The 18422-nt window shown below is 62.1% G+C and overlaps 2 protein-coding genes across 3 annotated transcripts; both read right to left on the bottom strand.

Annotated features, from left to right (window-relative positions):
- Positions 1 to 524: 524 nt before the first annotated feature.
- BLTP2 (bridge-like lipid transfer protein family member 2) lies at positions 525 to 15974 on the bottom strand. 2 transcript variants are annotated; one of them, XM_069874390.1, is made up of 39 exons: positions 15948 to 15974; positions 14839 to 14968; positions 14561 to 14607; positions 14116 to 14278; positions 13918 to 14036; positions 13241 to 13301; positions 12902 to 13082; positions 12627 to 12750; positions 12136 to 12260; positions 11985 to 12052; positions 11742 to 11890; positions 11379 to 11497; positions 11002 to 11165; positions 10601 to 10865; positions 10286 to 10491; positions 9025 to 10120; positions 8598 to 8789; positions 8316 to 8518; positions 8118 to 8236; positions 7825 to 8045; positions 7523 to 7713; positions 7337 to 7436; positions 7061 to 7263; positions 6433 to 6727; positions 6169 to 6326; positions 5864 to 6070; positions 5669 to 5768; positions 5332 to 5514; positions 4148 to 4269; positions 3916 to 4071; positions 3720 to 3841; positions 3453 to 3633; positions 3223 to 3309; positions 3024 to 3134; positions 2803 to 2938; positions 2496 to 2620; positions 1478 to 1579; positions 1262 to 1396; positions 525 to 1083 (listed from the first exon to the last, which is right to left on the bottom strand). In XM_069874390.1, exons 5-39 carry the CDS (start codon positions 14019 to 14021, stop codon positions 901 to 903), a joined length of 6294 nt encoding a protein of 2097 aa, XP_069730491.1. In that variant the 5' UTR covers positions 14022 to 14036; positions 14116 to 14278; positions 14561 to 14607; positions 14839 to 14968; positions 15948 to 15974; the 3' UTR covers positions 525 to 900. The 2 variants fall into 2 exon arrangements, with proteins under 2 accessions (XP_069730491.1, XP_069730490.1); XM_069874389.1 differs by lacking the exon at positions 15948 to 15974 and adding an exon at positions 15773 to 15857.
- A 407-nt stretch (positions 15975 to 16381) lies between these two features.
- Positions 16382 to 18392, bottom strand: SDF2 (stromal cell derived factor 2). The gene is made up of 3 exons (XM_069874193.1): positions 18200 to 18392; positions 17632 to 17828; positions 16382 to 17098 (listed from the first exon to the last, which is right to left on the bottom strand). The coding sequence occupies exons 1-3, from the start codon at positions 18360 to 18362 to the stop codon at positions 16811 to 16813; spliced, it is 648 nt and encodes a 215-aa protein (XP_069730294.1). The 5' UTR covers positions 18363 to 18392; the 3' UTR covers positions 16382 to 16810.
- Positions 18393 to 18422: the final 30 nt, after the last annotated feature.

Below are 18422 nucleotides of genomic sequence, written 5' to 3'. Positions count from 1 at the left end.
GGGACACCCTCCCCTTGCACCAGGACAGACGCCCCTTGCACCGGGACAGCCACCCCTTGCACCGGGACACCCCCCCCTTGCACCGGGACAGCCCCCCTTGCACCGGGAAGGAACCCCGGGACAACCAAACCCCTGCACCTCTATCCCCTCCCGGGACACACGCCCCCCCCCACCCCGTCCCGATCCCCTCCCAGCCCCTAAGCAGGGCACATCCCACCCTCGGGGTGCCCCTTGCACACCCTGGGGTTCCCCCTCCCCTGCCTCCCCCTCCCTTTGCACCCCCCTGGTCGCAGCCCCCCCCCTGCCCTGGGGGCACCTGCAGCCCCCCGCCCCCGAACCCCAAAGGAGGAGAGCGGAGAGGGATGGGGCGCAAGGGTTGAGCTCGGGGGGATGCAAACAGCACCAGGGAGCCCAAAGGGGGTGCCTCAAGCAGCCCCCAGAGCAGGGAGGGGGTGAAGGTAGAGGCGGGGGTGCTGCCCAGCACGGGGTGACGGCCCCGAGCCCAGCGCAGCAGCCTGAGACTGTTCCAAATTAAAAACTCTTTTATTTAAACTCTCTCCCGCTCCCCTTTCTCCCAGCCCGGAGCCATCCTGCTGCTTCACCAGGCCCAGGGCCCGGGCCCAGCACCCGCATAGCAGGGAGGGAAGAAGCTCGCGAGAGTCCTTGGCACAGGGCTCTGCGCCCCACGGAGCAGCCCCAGAGCACGCTGCACCCCACAACCCGGGGCTGCTGCACCCCAGCCCCGCTGCCACAGGGCTACCCAGGGCCTGCGTGAGGCTAACTCCCACCTCGGGCATCGCCGAGCCGAGCAGCGCGGCTCCCACCACCACAGGGCAGCCCCAAGAGAGTTGGGGGATCGCAGGGCACCCCAGTTCCTTCCCGGCCTGCCGGGTGCTGCCCTCATTTACGCCTGCCGAAGATCGACTTCTTGCTGGGGTTCTTCTCACCCACGCTCAGCCCGATGAGCAGCCGTGCCTTCTCGTCCTCCTCCTGCTGCTGGATGGCCCCGTCTGATTTGCTCTCCAGCTTCCCCCGAGCCTCCGCACCCGCCGCCGGCTTCAGCCGGAGCTTCTCTTTGATCACCTGCCCCAGGAGTGAGGGGGCTCGGTGACCCCAGAGACTCCAGAGAGGGCGAGAGCCCGAAGTGCCAAGCTAGCCCAGCTCCTTCCCACTCTGGAAAATGTGTCACCCTCCCTGGCGTTACGGCCTCCAGCAGCTCTGGCAGCGGGAAGGAGGCACCACGGGCTGGGGTCCCACCTACCTGTGCCACCAAGGCTTTGCGGCTGTCCCTCTTCACCGCCATGGCGAAGTCTAGCCACGTCCACGTGTTGTTGTGGTACTCCAGGCACGGCAGCACCAGGTTCAGGTCTCCCCAGTCCACACTGTTCTTCTCGCCCTAGGGTGACGAGAGTGTCAGGAAGCGTGGGACGATGGCCCAGGCCACCCCCCAGCACGCCCCGTCCCACCGGCCACACACCTTGTAGCTGACACAGAGCGGCACCTGCGGGATCTTGATGTAGATGAAGGAGTTGTTCATGGCCGCGCGCTCCTTCATCTTGTCAATGTCATCCACGGGATGCTGGGGACAGAGCAGGAGCCGTGAGCAGAAGGGAAGGAGAAGGGACATAGCCAGGAACCAGTGGGGAAGGAACAGCCGGGCACTGGGCCATGGCATCACTTCAAGCAGCCTTCAACCGCTTGAGCAGCCTAATCCAGGGGGAGGCGTCCCTGCCCATGGCAGGGGGGGTGGAATTAGATGATCTTTAAGGTCGTTTCCAACTCAAACCATTCTATGATTCACCATGGAGAGCTGAGAGAATCATAGAATCACAGAATCACCAGGCTGGAAAAGACCCTCTGGATCATCAAGTCCAACCATTCCCATCAATCACTAACCCATGTCCCTCAGCGCCTCGTCCACCCGTCCCTTAAACCCCTCCAGGGAAGGGGACTCAACCCCCTCCCTGGGCAGCCTCTGCCAGGGACCAATGACCCTTTCTGTGAAGAATTTTTTCCTAATGTCCAGCCTAAACCTCCCCTGGTGGAGCTTGAGGCCATTCCCTCTCGTCCTGTCCCCTGTCCCTTGGGAGAAGAGGCCAGCTCCCTCCTCTCCACAACCTCCTTTCAGGTAGATGCAGAGAGCAATGAGGTCTCCCCTCAGCCTCCTCTTCTCCAGGCTAAACACCCCCAGCTCTCTCAGCCGTTCCTCATAAGGCCTGTTCTCCAGCCCCCTTCACTAGCTTTGTTGCTCTTCTCTGGACTCGCTCCAGAGAGCTGAGCTCTGGTGTGGAAAATGAGATGCTGCAGCGATCTCATCAAACATGCAGGTGCTTGGTTGTGAAGGATGCAAACCCTCACAGCGGGAGGGAACAGGAGAAAACTGGGGCGGGCGGGCAGGGGGAGGATATCACTGCCCAGCCCTGCAGCCAGGGGAAACCAGCCTGGCTCCACAGCAGGGCCCTCCAGTGTTCCCCCTTCAAGGTGGCAGGAGGTACCTCAGGTGCTTTTCGGAAGGATCTTCTGACCCCCGACGTCCGATTCAGTCCCTGAGCGACTCCCTTCCCCGGGCCCAGCGAGTCATCGGCCACGATCAGCTGCCGCGGCTTCACCACAGGGATCCCTGGGACAAAGAGGGTGGGAGGTGGTGGCTGGGTCGTGACCCAGACCCTCTCCCCAAACATCTTCCTGCCCACAGGGGACACCACAAGTCCCAGTTCCTCAATGCGACCGCCCACAAACGTTATCTTGGAGCAGCCAGAGCCGCTCAGGTGCCAGGAAGGAGGGTGACCGTGAGCCTCTCACCTGTTGTCACCAGCTTGGACTTGTCCTCCTCATCTCCCACCTCCTCCTCCTCCACGTTGCGGCCAGGGAAGAAGAAACCCATCATCCTGTGGAAGAACTGGTGGGTGAGCTGGATGGTGAGGGGTACCACGTTCACCTGCGGGAGAGAGGAGTGTCAGAGCCAGCCACACGCTGCCCCACAATGACGAGGACCCTGCCACCGCCCCGCCTGGCCCCAGCACCTCAAAATGCTCCTTGATGGAGATGCCTCCCACGGGCGGCCGGACCTTGCTGAAGATCCTCAGTGCCAGCTGCCGGCCAGACTGGCAGGAGCTCTGGGGACGCAGCACCACCTGCAGGGAAGAGGATGGGTGGCCGGGATGAGGACAGGCACCCGTGGATCCCCAGGGTTCGTGGCCGCTCCCCTAAGCTGCCACTTGCCTTGTACACAGCGTTCGGCAGGAGGTTGTTCATGGTGACCCAGCCCAGTTCCAGCAGATGCTCAGCAGTGTCGTCAGATTTGTTGACCTGCACACACGAATCCATCAGCTTCATACGTCCCAGGCCCCCGGTTTGGGGCTCTGGGTGCCACAACCACCTTGGAACCCAGCTCCAGATGCCACCAGCCACCGCAGTGCCCCAGCTCCAGATGCCACCAGCCGGCTCCGTACCTTGCTGTAGAGGAAGCGTTGGAGCTCCAGCTCGGCTATGCCCAGCTGCCCATCCTCCTCGGTCAGACGCCAGCGTGCCTGGGCGAAGTAGAACTCGGTCCGCCGTGCCACACTCACGTCTTCCGGCTGCTTTCGCAGCTCCATCTTGTTGGCTCGCTGCAGCTGGAAGTCCTTGAAGCACCTGCAGCAGAGAGGGGAGCGCTGGGATGTAAGAGCCCTGGAATAAGGGGGACAACAACGCTGGGGGAAGGCAGAGCTGGCCCCTACCTGATCAGTATGTTCAGCTCCTCACTCTCCAGCTGCAGGTCAGCTTTCTCCTGGCTCAGCTGCTGCTGCAGCCTGTGGTTGAGGTCAAGCAGGCTCTCGTTTTTGCTGTCATCCTGCAGGGACTGAAGGACAGAAAACCCTCAGCATCCTCTGCGCTGGAGAAGGAAGCCAGGCACTGCCTGGAACACGGGCTCACCTTCACGTTGGAGTACATCTGCTTCTCCAGCTGCCGGATCTGGGCAACGTGCTGCCTCACGGCCTCTTGCAGGTGTAGGATGCTGCTGCGCTGCTCCTCAGGGTTGCTGGAGATTTCCAGCTGGAAGCGTACCCGTTGTTTCTTCTCGCTGTGCTCCTGGACACAGGGATAGGGGAATGTTAGATTTGCCCTGAGTGCAGTGAGTGACAGGGACCTGACGCCTCGTGGGTACCTTGCGCTTGGGCTCCACGTGCAGCAGCAGGTTGTTGACTATGTCGAGGATCATGGCGTACTGCGCAGGGTTGGTGGAGATCTCCAGGTCGTGGTGGATCAGTGTGAAAGTGTCTACAGCTCCTGCAGGAACAAAGGACACGTGGGGCCTCAGCATGGCCAGAAACAGGAAGCGCGTGGAGGCAGCCAGAGGCGCAGAGGGATGGGAAATCATAGAATCATGGAGTGGTTCAGGTTGGAAAGGACCTCAAGCCCATCCAGTCCCACCCCCTGCCATGGGCAGGGACACCTCCCACTGGATCAGGGGCTCCAAGCCCCATCCAACCTGGCCTTGAACCCCTGCAGGGACGGGGCAGCCACCACTGCTCTGGGCAACCTGGGCCAGGGCCTCCCCACCCTCATCATGAGGAATTTCTCCCTAAGATATAAGATTTAGATTCCTTCTCATCTTGTCACTCCATACCCTTGTAAAGAGCCCCTCCCCAGCTTTCCAGGAGCCTCTTCAAGTACTGGAAGGCCGCTATAAGGTCTCCTTGAAGCCTTCTCTTCTCCAGGCTGAACAACCCCAACTCTATCAGCCTGTCCTCACAGCAGAGGTGCTCCAGCCCTCGGATCATTTTTGTAGCCCTCCTCTGGACATGTTCCAACAGTTCCATATCCTTCTTATGTTGAGGATTCAAGGGAATGAGCCAAGGTGGTTACAGTGGCTTCAGATCCATGTCCAGCATCATCTGGTGCACCACCACGTGGCTGGGGACCCCTCCTGTGTGCACCCCTTTGTGGGAAACCTCGGCTGGTTCGGGGAGTCAGGGTGTGTGAACTTAAACATTGGCCTTGAATAGATGCCCGTGTATCCTTGGAGAAGCTGGGAGGTGCCAAGAGGAGCCGAGTACACAAGATTAGGAAGCTGCCAGGCCGCAGGTGGAATCACCCAGTTATGAAGTTACAACTGAGAGGGAGTCATCCAATTATGAACTGTTGGTCTCTAGCTAAAACAATTGTGCATGGATGCGCAGCTCAAGAAGGGGTATAAAGTCTTGTAAAATCAATAAAGAGGCCCTTTTGCCCACAGCTTCTATGTGTCGTGGCTTACCCCATGATCTCAGCGGGGCTAAGACAGACCATTCCTCGTTTTAGTTGGCACCCATGGGTCAGCCCAGAGCTCTGTCCCCTGGATATACCCACCCTCTTGCTTCTTCAGCAGATCCTCCTTCTCCTGGTTGGCAGGGGTCTCGGGGGGCTTTATCTGCGTAGCCAGCTCAGGGTCAATGTCGTGGCTGTAGCTGATGTAGTACATGCGGCAGCTGCAGCGCGAGATGATCCTCTGCACCTGCTGGGTCTGCTGGGCTTCCGAGGGCTGGTTCCAATCTGGGGACAGGCAGGGGGACCACAGTCAGAGCATCGTGTCCTGGGGACACTGGGGACTGTGCAGCACAGGGCTCAGAGCATCAGCCAGCTCCCGGAGCCATCCAAGGACAGGACAGGCACCCTCAGCGTCACCAGCCAGCTCTGCGGGTGGTACCTGTGGTGGTGCTGACCATGCCCCCCACTGCCTGCCCACTCTCCATCAGCTCCTGCACCGAGTCCAGGCTCCGTTGCCGATGCTCCTCGATATTTTTCACCTAGGGAGGCAAGGAGGCACAGCTGGCTGTCCCTGCTCCCCCCGCCTCGGTGCCCTGGCAGCAGCTCATCCATCACGGCCCCCACAGCCGCTCACCTCCAGCCAGAGCTGCCCGTGCTCCCTCTCGGTGGGGCCGCTCTCCGTCGTGGCGAAGTACTGCATGCCGTCCAGCAAGCACGTCCAGGATGTCTTCTGCTTCAGCGTGTCCCCGTACCAGGCAGGATGGTGCTGGCACTGCAGCAGCTGAGCCTTCGCAGCAGATACGATCACGCAACCCTCTGTCTCCGCACCGCGCAGCACCATCTGCAGAGGGAGAGACCCCAAGGTCGGACGAGCCCTGGCAGGGCAGCCACGGCCCCTCTAACAGAAAAGCGTGGGGACCCGCGGGCTGGTTGAGATACCTGGCAGTTGACCAGCTCGATGAGGCAGTTGCGGTTGTAGATGTCATCGGTTTGGCAGGCGGCGATGCCGCACAGCTGCTCGCTGGCCCCCGACTCCTCCTCCGTGAAGACCACGAACTTGTCCGTCTCCTCAATGAGCTTCTGCAGCATGTAGGCCCCTGGGGAAGGAGAGAGGGTCAGTGCGAGGCTGTGGGGGCTGGCTGGGGGCAACGGGGTGCAGGGAGGCATGGCTTTGGGTTTCCCCTTGTCCCTTTTCCTCCTCACCTCCCGAGGAGGCTCTCTCAGGACGGCCACTGGTGATGGGAGCGGTCACTCTGGCAGGGATGGAGTGAGCAGAGAGCGGGCCCCGCTTCAGCTTTTTGGCTTGCAGCTGGGTATCGATCTTCAGCCCCTTGAGGGCCTCGGTGGACAGGTTGCGCTTGAGCACGGCCGCTTTCTTGTAGCCATCGTAGAGGCCAAAGGCAATGTCTCGATTGGTGGTGGTCCAGGACGCCCGCAGGTCCACCAGGTGAAGCTGGTGCGTGTGGAACCCGTCGTCTCCGTCCCGCAGGGGCAGCTCCTGTGCATAGAGGGTCAGAATCTCAGCACGGTAAAGCCACCCTCAGCCCCCATCCATGGGTCTCACGCATGGGAGCTGGGAGCCCAGGGGACTGGAACCTGTAGGACCACTCCAGAACCCTCATCCAGAACCAATACCAGGGATACTGTGGATGCAACAAGGCATCCTTTTGGCCACGGACTCAGGAGACGAGAGGCCCTGCAGGTCTGTTTCCTGCCCAGCCAAATCCTTCCCCCATTTCCACACACAGACCAAGGTCCCCTTCTCTCAAGGTTGCCACCCAGCCCGTGCAGCCGGGGTTACCCTCGCCGTGCCCCACATTCGCAGCGCTACCTCCTCAGCCATGCGGTTGCTGTGCCGCTGGTAGGTGAGGGAGGAGAGGCTCAGCAGGTGAGTTTTCTTCACCAGGGTGTCGAGCCGGTGGTCGGCATTCTCGTCGCAGGTGGAGGCCATGAGGTGCACGGTGACCTGGCTCAGGTCGCTCACCATCTGGGTGATGCTCCACTCCGAAATAAGGCGGCGCATCACCGTGCCAGCTGGGACACAAGGAGAAGGGTCAACCAGGGCCCTCCCGCACCTGGAAGCGCTGTCAGCAGGGCCCAAACTCACCTTGGGGGATGAGACGTTGGGTGCCACGAGTGAAGATGTGCCCCTGGCAGCATTCCACCTGGATCCCCCGCTGCTGGGCGAAGGAGGCCCAATAATGCACCTGCAAAGGAGCAGAGAGCAGGGGTTGAGAGCCCAGCGTAGGCAGAGAAGGGAGGTTAACGATGGACCCGCAGCCCCAGGACTTGCCTGCAGCCGAGGGAAGAGCGCAGTGTAAGACAGCTGCTTGTAGTGCTGCCCCAGCTTCTTCTTGCTGGGTTTCATGTTGTTGAAGAGCTTCCCGCGGCAGATGGGGCGCGTCACGCTGGTCCACGTGGCCCAGAAGTTCTGCATCCAGCGGAGGGTGCTGCTGTAGAGCAGGATCCGGGGCTGGGAGTGCTCTGAGAATACACCTGCCGTTAGCCAGCACCATGGGGCAGGGACACGGCAGCACCCAACCCCGTACCCGTACGGATCAATAAAAGCAGGGAGCCCGGGGCACCATCACCCACCCTCGCTGGGCCGCGTCAGGTCCATCCGGATGGAAAGGTTGAGGTTCTCGGAGCGGAAGGCACGGTAGGAATCGTACTGCTGCCCCACCGGCACCTCAGGCAGGAACTCAGGGGAGCGCAGCACCACACCATGGTGGTCGTGGGGGTTCCCGTGGCACAACCACTGCAGATCCAGTGTCATGCACAGGTCGGGCAGGTGCAGGAAGCAGCAGTCGTCGTATCTGAACGGGGAAAGAGACCCTGGTTACCCCTTGGCACTGGTGGCAGCCCCCACACTCCAGGCCCACACTCACTTAGAGGCCGTCCGGACATTAATGTCCAGGTTGCCCTTGAAGACGAACTGCCCAGGCTTCCAGTGGAAGGAGAGGTGGCTCCACTCCCAGTGCATGTTCTCGGTGGTGTTGTAAGGGTCCTGCAAGGACAAGCGTGAGGAAAGGCAGCTGTGAGCCGGCCCCGAGCTGCGCTCTGCTCCCTGTGGCAGCGGCACCCACCTCGGTGGCCAGCTGGTGCAGGTTGGCCTGTTCGATGTCCATGTGCCAGTCCCCGTGGAAGAGAAGGCGGCTCTTGTCCCACCAGGGCAACGGGGCACTGGGGTCCTCTGAGGGCTTGGTGAGGAGATCCACGCACTGGCCGATCAGGGTCCAGGCTGGGTCCCAGCAGGGCCCCCACACGATCGTGTACTGGGAGATCTCAGCTGGAAACAGAGGTTGGCTCAGAAAGTCCCATGTAGCCCCATCCCCAGCACAGAACCCCCCTGCCCCTCCAGCTCTTACAGTGGAAGTTGTGGTAGAACTTCAAGGGTGGCATATTCCTCTCCACCGTGGCGTCCCCCCACGGTAGCCCCAGCTTGAGGACCTGGCAGCGCCGGGAGCAGGCCTGGCCACACTGCTCAGCTCCAATCAGCCGACCTGAGAGCTGCCAGTTCCGGATCTCGAAGAGGTAGCGAGGGTAGTCACGGATCCGCACTGCGGGGCAGAGGAAGCGCTGAGAGACGGGGCAGTGAAGGGACAAATCCCCAGTTCCCCAGTCTGGGCCATGGCAGGAGCCGCTGTCCTGTCACATCTCTGCTCCCTTCACACTCCCTTGAACCTCCAAAACTCATTTCCCTTGCGTGGTTACACATCACATGGTCCCAGCAGGTCCCAGCCCACACAAGCACCGTGCTGTCCTCCAAGGCCACGCTCTCGCGAAGCAACTCACCAAAGAAGCTGCCAACTCTGCCTTTCATCATGCGGCACCACTGGGTGACCAACTCCAGCCCCTCAGCGGGGAACGGGCTGACACTATCCACGTCCCTCATCTGCTCCAACACACGCTCCGTGCCGTGGAAAGACTCGTCAGCCATGGCCACCAGCTCTAGGTGGGACAGGGTCCAGGTGAGGAGAGCTCTCCGCATGGGCGTGTTGGCATAGAGGCGCCGCGAGCGCTGGATGTAGATCTCGATGTTCTTCTTCTCCAGCGAGGCATAAAGCTCCTCGATCTTGCGAGCAGGCAGCAGCTCGCCATGCTGCTTGCGCAGCGCGGCCACCTTGGCGTCCAGCAGCTGCAGCCGCTTGGCGCTCTCCTTGCTCTCGTCCTTCATCAGCTCGTAGTTGTCTCGTAACTTGACCTCAAAGACGTCATCCAGGAAGACCCAGGAGAAGTGCGTCACTTTGAGCAGGAGGTCGGGGGGCAGCGCCGTGCTGGCAGGGCACCCGCGCCGGTGCAGACCTTTCAACCACTTCTGCACACCCACGGCAGCGTCCAGCGTGCGGGAGAAGTCGTACTGGTAGGGGAACTCGATGGTCACGCTGGCAAAGGAGAAAGCCCAGCCGCGGTTGCGGAGAGTGCGCAGGGTGGGGAAAGCGCAGCGGTGCAAGATGACCTCCTCCAGCTCTGGCAGCAGCTTCACCTCCACCTCCTTGAAGCTGAAGATGCTGTGTCCGTCGAAGCCGGCGGCCAGCTCGGGGCAGTAGCCGTGCAGGGCACCGCCGTGCCAGCTCAGGGAGGTCCGTTCGGCAGCCAGGCTGATGTAGTTGGCCTCGGAGACAAAGGCAGTGATCTTCGCAGAGCTCAGCTCCAGCGACAGGGAAAAGAGTCTTTTCGGGGGGGTCCCATCTGGCTGGAGAGGCCCCGTTGTCTCGGTAGGGGTGGCCGGGTGGGACGCTGGGCTCTCTGGGGGCAGGGAGGGAGGCGCCCTGTGGCCGAGGGCGCTCCGCAAGGCTTCATGGCACTGCAAGGTGGCCAAGGTGTGATGGTACAAGTGCATGTGGTCAGGTGGGCTCCACAGCACCGCCAGCCCCTCACCGCACTGCACCTAGAGCCGAGAGAGCGAGCAGGCACCGAGTCACCACCAGGTGCAGCACAGCCAACCCTCCTTCTCATCTCCAGCATTTTTCAGTGCCAGCCAATCCTCCCCCTGTTCCAGCCAACCCAGTCCCACCAGGACAGGATAAAGCAGAGACCCAAGACTCACACCAACCTCCAGGGAGCGGATGCTGCTATGGTAGGTGACAGAGAGCATGGAGAGGTTGGCCACCGGATTGGGGATGGCAGGAGCTTTGCAGCACGGCTGCATCTTCTCCGTAATGCTCTTCACCAAGGCCAGCACCATGCCCTGGACGCTGACCGTGCAGCTCTCGGCACTCCCCAGGACGGTCAGCGTGTCCAGCCGCAGCTCCAGGGCTCCTAGGGAGATGGCACCTCAGTGCTGGAGGCAACCACAACACACCAGGTACCTCTGAGCGCAGAAGCCATTCCAGAACAGCCATCTGGAATCAGCCAGGATGCTACTTACCCACCAGGGCCGAAAGCGTGAAAAGGTTCACATCTTCCACCTTCAGATCCACCTTCCAGAGCAGCCCCCAGGGCTCGTTTGAGGCAGAGGGCGGCTGCTTGGCGGGCTCAGCTCCACCAGGCCGAGGACAGAAGAGGGGCAGGACTCTGGCGAGGCACTCGGTGCAGGTGTCCGACGACTCCACTTGCAACCCCCGGATGGTGCAGTCCAGGAAGAGCGTGTCCGACTGGGCACTGGACATGCCCAGAGGCTGGTTGTAGCTGCCCTGCAGGACACAGGACGATGACTCTCAGCCTGCAGGATGGCCCCACGCCACTGCATGTCCATGTAACATCCACATGGAGTTGCGGACAGGCAGCTCCTCCCCAAGAGTCGCCTCAACCCCTCAGCTTGCCACTCACCTGCAGGTTGAAAGAGTCAAGGATGAGGGCTTCTCCCCACACGTGCATGTTGGGGGGGTGCGGGGCACGCTGGATGTGCGAGTCGTTGCCCACACGCCAGCAGAAGTGGTCCACGGCCAGCACAGCTCGCTGGTGCACGCTCTGCGGCCGCAGGTGCTGGTAGTCTGCGGGTAGAGAGCAGGGGGTGAGGATCACTGGCTCAGATGTCCCTGAACCACGGCAACCCAGACACCACGGGGCAGCACCCACAGCCCCCAGCCAGGCACAGAGGCAGCACGGGCCTCCCCTTTCTCCTCCAGAGCCGCCGATCCCCAGGAAGAGCCCAGCAGCCACCCTGGTGCCACCTGCCAGCCCTGGTGCCATCTGCCAGCACGTACCTGCAGAGATGGAGTTGAAGCCCAAGGCAAAGGGTGGCGTGTCCCCCAGCTGCACGGACACGTTGACGTTGGACAGCGAGGCACACAGGATGATGGGCGCGATGATTTGGGGATAACTCCTGCACAGAACGAACCGGGATGGGCTGTTAGCAGGGGGCCACGTGCCACAGAGCACGGCGGGAAGCAAACCCAGAGGGATGCCCTCTCTGCAGGGCCCCCTAACCACCCACCACCCTCCGTAGCAGCCTCCCTGTCCCACAGGCCGTGCATGGAGCAGGGAAGGTGCCCGGGCACCCTGCCGGAGCACAGCAGGCACGAGGAAACAAGCTGGGACACCAGCAGCTGCACAGAGGCTGAGTTTACCTTCCCTTGTGCCCTTGGCTGGGGCCAGGCACCGCCCGGCACCTGTATTCCTGTGCCAACAAGCCCAGCCAGTGCGAAAACTCCTGGTGGCGGTAGTGGATGATGCAGGTGTTGAGAAGCACGGCAGCCGAGAGGTCAATGGCGGTGACCTAGAGCAGGGAGAGGGCCGGGCAGTGAAAAACTCCTGCCAGGAGCCAAACCAACCCCTCCCGGGGGACAAAAACGTGCCTGGAGCTCGCTCACCTGCAGGCTGGTCTTCAGGGAGTTGAGGCACACGATGCGCTGGCGGCTCTGGGACAGGAGAAGGCCGTCTGGGGAGAGAAAGGAGGAGAAATGAGGTGACAGAGGACAGCGACGGCAGCCTCATGTTGCAGGCACCCTCCTGGCTACTTGCCCTCCAGCTGGAGCTCTACGCTCATTTGGTCCAGGTCTGAGGTGGGCGTGAAGTTGCGCAGTGGGATCTGCTCCTCTTCACGCTGATACAGAAACTGCAGCAGCTTCAGGCTCCAGGTGAGGTGCCTGTGGGAAGCAGGGAGTCACTGCCAGAAGGGAACGGCGCCGTTACATCCTCCAGCTTGTCGCTTGTCCCCAGCCGAGCAGCACGCTGGCACAGACAGACACCAGCCAGTGCCCAGCTGCAGCCCAGCGCAGCACTCTCATGCCATCAGCGGAGGATCCCAGCAGGCTGTCCTACTGGAGAACCAGTTCCCATGCCTTCCTCCTTCACCCAGAGCCTGGCCCCAGACCAAGCTCAGTCCTTCCCACTGTGGTGGGATCTAGGATTCACTCTCTGCAGGCTGGCAGAGCAGGGAATGCCACATTTGTCCCCAGGTCCCTGTCACCAGTGCTGACTGGATTTAGGACAGCCTCCTCCTGCCTCCTCACCTCTTCTGGCTGTTCATGGACAGCACCACGCTGGTGGTCTCTAGCTTCACCTCCACCCTCCTGGGGATGAGCTGCAGCGTGTCCCTGCTCAGCAGGGACAGGGACTTCAGGGGCTCCGCTGCACCTGGAGAAGGACACACAGAGTCACTAGAAGGCTCTTCCCTAAACCCTGAAGCCCTGCAGCATGAGAGAGTGATGGCAAAGCCAAATCCCTCTGGCTCCAGCGCAAAAAAGGGGACCACGAGCCCCTGCCCTGCCCAGAGCTTGTCCCTGACCTGGGCTGGGCTCTTCCCCCCGTGCAGTGACGCAGTGCAGCAGCGGGCTGGAGAAAAGCCCTTCGTGCAGCTCTGTCTGCAGGGTCCAGACGCACAGCCTGACGCCCACCAGCCGCCGCTTGCTGCTGATCTCCAGCGAGAGGGAGAGCGCCAGGGCCAGCTCCGCCAGGCACGTGTCATCCTGTACGGGGACACAGGCAGGGAATGCACAGAGTCACCCGGCTCCAGGGGTGCAGAGCCTCGTAGCCCTGCCCAGCTTTGCGGATGAGCTGAACAGGTCCTTGGGGTGTCCCAGTGCCCAAGCCCAAGGCGTGGAATTCCTCCCTTCCCAGCACTCACCAGCTGGCTGCTCCGGAGCACTTTGCTGTTCACCTTTGTCAGGCTCACCTCGCAGGTCAGGCTGAGGACAGAGAGAACAGATGGAGGCTGTGGGCTCTGCTTCCTCCAAACCGAGTCCCCGTCCCCTCTTTTCTGGGGACACAGGAACCCCCAAGTCCCTGCTCCAAGTCATCCCACACCCGAACTCCAAGCACAGCACAGTAATTCATAACTTGGAGAGCACACAACTTGAGCTTCTCATGAAGGGAAAAAGGAGCAGGCAACCTTGGAGGAGCTTAATGTGTCACATCACAGGTGACATAGAATCATTTGGTTTGGAAGGAACCTCAAAGTCCATCCAGTTCCACCCCCTGCCATGGGCAGGGACACCTCCCACTGGATCAGGAGTTTCAAGTCCCATCCAACCTGGCCTTAAACACCTCCAGGGAGGTGGCAGCAACAACTTCTCTGGGCAACCTGTGCCAGGGCCTCCCCACCCTCAGCGAGAAAAATTTCTTAATTTCTAGTCTAAACCTTCCCTCTTTTAGCTGAAAACCATTACCCCAAATGGTAATGGACATGGGATGCTGCTGAGTGGGATGGAGAGAGGTAAGACACCAGGATGGGGTCAGAGGAGCCTCCCTGCCCCATGGAACGCAGAGCCAGGCTGAGGAAGCAGAGTGTGCGCACCGCGTTACCTTTTCCCATCACCGTTCAGGAGGAGACGTGTCTTGCTGGCTTGGATGTGCCAGAGAGACTCTGAGGTGGCCACGTGCAGAACCATGATGTTGATGGTGTCCATGTGGATGGAAAAGAGCTGAGGGGAATGTCCTACTGTGAAGGATGTCCGAGAGCAGCGCAGCCCACAACAGCCTCCCACCAAGCCGGTGCCTCACCTGGCTAAGAAGCCTCAGCAGGGAGGGTTTAAGAGTCAGGTCTGTTCTGCCTTCGCTTCCATCGGATTCTTTGGCAGCACCCAGGACGGATGACGGGAACCCAGGGCCCTTCTGGAGATCCGTGCGGATTCGCACCTCGCCAAAGCATAGCTCGAAGTAGCGCCTGCATGAGAGCAACACAGGCAACTCTCACAAGAGCTCACACGTAGCTTCCCAGCCCTATCACTAGGAACACCCCCCACCTTAGGGACACACAGGACAAGCACAAGAGCACCCACAAGACACGGCCGCCTCAACGAAGAGCGACTCACTCCCACACAGAGCAGCCCACGGGGAAATAGGGAGTGCAGGAAGATATAAAGGCAGCAGAACGGCAGTCAGCGGGGCCAGGGATGAGCCAGGCCCCCCAGGAGAGCAAGGAGGGAGCTGGGGTTGAGGTACATACGGCAGCTCCCGGCTCAGTTTACTGGAGATCCAGATGTTGTCAATCTCCTGCAAGGAGGCACAGGTAGGTCAGAGACAAAACAACTTGGTTCTGTCTTGTGATGCTCGATCCCGACGTTCCTGCTCTGCTCCCAATGCCCAGAGAGAACCATGGAGCATTCAAAACCCCCAAGCTGCTCACGGGAGGAAGTCCCAGCACCACGGGGCTGAGGAACAGGAGCTTGGCCACAGGGATTTGTTGCCAGCCTGGAAGTGATCACCCCTCACCCAAGTACCCACCACCGTCTGCTGCTCCCGCTGGAACTTGAGGCTGATGTTCTGGGCCCAGAAGAAGCCGAAGGAGCCGATCTTCAGCTCCGCGTGAAGCTTCTGCCGACACCAGGTGACAGCCAGGCGACACACCAGCCACCTGCGGGGACAGGGGGAAAATCGGGGTCACCCTCCTCACTGGGGTTGGGGACCCGCTTTGCCTTTGGAGCTCCAGCACGCACAGCTGGATAGGCGCTGGGGACCCCCCCTTAAACCCTGATACCTCCCCAGGCCCCCTCCACCCCTGACACTACTCCTACCAGCCCTGTCACTCCCCCAAACCCCTGCGGCCCCCCCAAACCTCCTGACACCCCACTGCCAGCCCCGTGGCCCCCCTACCAGCCTTGTCACCCGCTCCCAACCTACAGGGATACCCCATGAGCCCTGTGGGCTCCCTCCCTAGCCCTGTCACCCCCCTAAGCCCCTGCATCCCCCCACCTGCCTAAAGCCCCAGGGGCCCCCCCATGATCCCCCGAGCCCTGTCACACCCTCAACCCCATCAGCCCCTTTGAACTCCCCCATCACCCCTCCCTACACCCCTAGCGCCCCCACCAAGCCCCCGCTGCACCCTCCCCCAGCCCTACAATCCCCCCCAACCCTATCAGCCCCTCTAAACTCCCCCATGCCCCCCACTGTCAGCCCCACCACCCACTCTGGACCCCCTAAAACCCCTGTGATCCCCCCAAAACCCCTATGACCCCCCCACTCCGACCCCCTGGGGGCCCTCCAGACTCCCCCCAGCCCTTTCAGCCCCCCTCAAGGCCCCATAACCCCTTCACCTCCAACCCCCAGGGGCCACCCCGCCCTTTCACCCCCCTCTTAGACCCCCAACACCCCCTCACCAAACCCACACCCCCCCCTCCCTTCCCGAACCCCGATTCCCCGCCCCTCCCCGGGCCCTGACCGCGCCAGCAGCCCGGCGAGCAGCGCCGCGACGACGAGGCCGAGCAGCAGGGCGGGCAGCGGCGGCGGCATGGCGGCCCCGGGCTCCGTGTGTCCCTGTGTCCGTGTGTCCCCCCCCCTCCCCGCCGCCCCCCCACTTCGCCGCCGCCGCCCGTGGGGCCCGAGCGCCCGCGCACCCGGAGAGGCGGCAGCGAGGGGCGGGGCCGGAGGGGGCGGGGCCACGGGGAAGGGGCGGGGCCACCCGGGCCGGGCATTGCTGAGCATCGCAAAGGGGGCGTGGCTAGTGCTAGGAGGGGGCGTGGTCATTGCTGTGTGGGCGTGGCCAAGGACGCTGCCAGCGCAACGTTTGTGAATAGGCGTGGACGTTGCGAAAGGGGGCGTAGCCAACAACGTAACTATAGCTACGTACGCAAAAGGCGTAGCCAAGGACGGAATGTTTGCGTTGGCTCTATGGTGTGGGCGTGGTCAAGTGGAAAGTGGGCGTGGCCTCGCCGTGATGGGCGTGGCCAATGCGAGCAGCAGCGCCCCCGCCCCGGGACTTTGGGGTGGGGGAACCGAGCCCCCCTCCCTGCCTCCACCCCATCACCCCTTACACCAGCCACACCGCAGGGAGCATTCAGAGCTTTTATGGGTAAAGGGCCCCGCCGGGGGGCGACTGGGGGACGGACACAGCATGGGACAGCGGCCCTGGGGGTCCTCGGCCGGAGGGGACCGATGGGATTCAGCAGGGAGCTGCAAGGGAGAGGTCAGGAGTTCAGGAGTGTGGTCTGGGCGTTGAGCTGGGTTTGGGACGTGGGGACCTTCTTCATGCTGGAGCTCAGATGATGGGCTCCGCTCTGGGTCAGGTCTGTACATGGATTTAAGACACCAGGATCCATTCCACATCAAATTCAGGATGTTGGGATCTTCTTCGTGCCTGATTTGGGGCTCTGCATCCTGGCGTGTCCCCCTGGGTGGGGACAAGGGCTGACCCCAGAGCTGAGCAGTCCCAAACACCACCAGGCAGCGCCCAGAGGCTCAGCGTCAGTCTGTCTGTCCGTTACAGCTCAGCGTGGTACTGTTCCACTTTGAAGACTTCGCTGGGCTGCATGAAGATGCCCTCCATCACCTTCCAGTAGTTATTCTGGCTGGAGGCGGCCATGCCGTGCACCTCCTTCTGCCCGTGGATGGGTCGCCCGTACTGCTCCCCCGTCACCGAGAGGAAGACGTCAGTGGACGTGTGCTGGAAGCGCACCTCGCTGTCCCGTGCCCAGTAGGTCCCGCTGCACACCACCGTCCAGTCGTCCAGGTAGTCGCCCTCGCCCCCCTCCCCAAAGGCGCTCACCTCCTGCAGAGAAAAAGAGCTCAGTTTGGGGGCAGGGATGGAAGGGGGACGTGGGGGTGTTGAGTTGGGCCCAGAGGGAGAGAGGGGGACAGACGAAGGGGTTGGGGGGGAGGAGAAGACTGGTTGGGATTGGGGTGCTGAGGGGGAAGAGGGGAGGTGGTAGGGACAGGGAATTCTGGCAGGTATTAGGGAACAAGGTGGGGCTGGCAGGGACATGGGGGACAAGGGGATCCTGGCAAGGATTGGGGACAAGGTTGGTTTTGGAAGAGACCTGGTGGGGATCAGGGAACAAGGCAATGCTGGCAGGAACACAAGGGACAAAGGGGACCCAGTCTGAAGTGGGGGACAAGGTGGGGCTGGCAGGGACAAGAGGAACCCAGTGTGGACTTGGGGACAAGACAGGACTGGCAGGGGCGTGGGGGACAAGAGAGACCCAGACGGGCCTGGCAGAACCTGGTGAACCAGGGGAAAGGGGCTGGGCTCAGGGGTGACCTCTGATGGGGCCGGGGTTCCAGGGGAGCCGACTGCATCTGTACCTGGTTTCCAGAGAGCGGGGAGGCGAAGTGGTGGCTGTGGAGGTTGCGGCCAGTGCCCAGGTGGGTGAGGCGGATGGCCTGCCCGCACCGCACCGGTGTGCCCCTCTCGCAAGTGGCCGCCGTCCGGCCCCGCACCCGCCAGTAGCTGTTCCCGTCATCCGCGGCCGCCACGCCGGTCACCGACTGCTGCCCGCTGCCTGCGGAGGGGAGAACCGTGCTCAGACCCAGCCTGGGACCGGTACCGGGTGGGGTGTCTGTGTCTCTGTGGGAGCGTGCGTGTCTGTCTGTCCATCTCTACGGGACTGCGTGTATCCATGCCTGTGTGAATGCGTATACCTGTGTGCGTCTGTCTGTCCACGTCTATGTGAGTGCGTGTCTGTCTGTCTGTCTGTGTCTATGTGAGTGCACGAGCCTGTCTGTTAGTGTCTGTGTGAGTGCGCCTCTGTCCGTCTGTCCGTGTCTATGTGAGTGCGTATATTAGTGCGTGTGCCTGTCGGTCTATCCGCCCCCGTCTCTCCGTCTGTCCGTGGGTCTGTCTGTCTGTCCGCGTCTCCGCGTCCCGGTTTACCGGAGCCGTAGCGCACATCGTGCGAGTGCAGCCGCACGTTGTGCCTCACGTTGAGCAGCTTCACCACGGAGCCGCAGGTGACGGGGCCGGGGCTGCCGCGCACCGCGGCGCCGAGCGCCAGCACCAACAGCGGCACCGGCACCGCCGACAGCCCCGCCGCCATCCCTCCCGCCGGAACCGGAAGCGGCGTCGCTCTACCCGGCTGACGGAAGTGGCGCCGCTC

Source organism: Phaenicophaeus curvirostris, chromosome 21, assembly GCF_032191515.1.
Source record: "Phaenicophaeus curvirostris isolate KB17595 chromosome 21, BPBGC_Pcur_1.0, whole genome shotgun sequence".
Taxonomy (NCBI): Eukaryota; Metazoa; Chordata; class Aves; order Cuculiformes; family Cuculidae; genus Phaenicophaeus; species Phaenicophaeus curvirostris.
This window is presented reverse-complemented; position numbering and strand designations above follow the sequence as displayed.

Coding starts and splice junctions, on each gene's coding strand:
- BLTP2 (XM_069874389.1), bottom strand. CDS start 15,843: ATGCCGCCGCCGCTGCCCGCCCTGCTGCTCGGCCTCGTCGTCGCGGCG. Junction 7,714..7,824: donor CCTGACGCGGCCCAGCGAGG/GTGGGTGATGGT, acceptor GTGTATTCTCAG/AGCACTCCCAGCCCCGGATC. Junction 4,072..4,147: donor ACGTGGAGCCCAAGCGCAAG/GTACCCACGAGG, acceptor CCCTGTGTCCAG/GAGCACAGCGAGAAGAAACA.
- SDF2 (XM_069874193.1), bottom strand. CDS start 18,362: ATGGCGGCGGGGCTGTCGGCGGTGCCGGTGCCGCTGTTGGTGCTGGCG. Junction 17,829..18,199: donor CGATGTGCGCTACGGCTCCG/GTAAACCGGGAC, acceptor TCCCCTCCGCAG/GCAGCGGGCAGCAGTCGGTG. Junction 17,099..17,631: donor CCCCGCTCTCTGGAAACCAG/GTACAGATGCAG, acceptor TTTTCTCTGCAG/GAGGTGAGCGCCTTTGGGGA.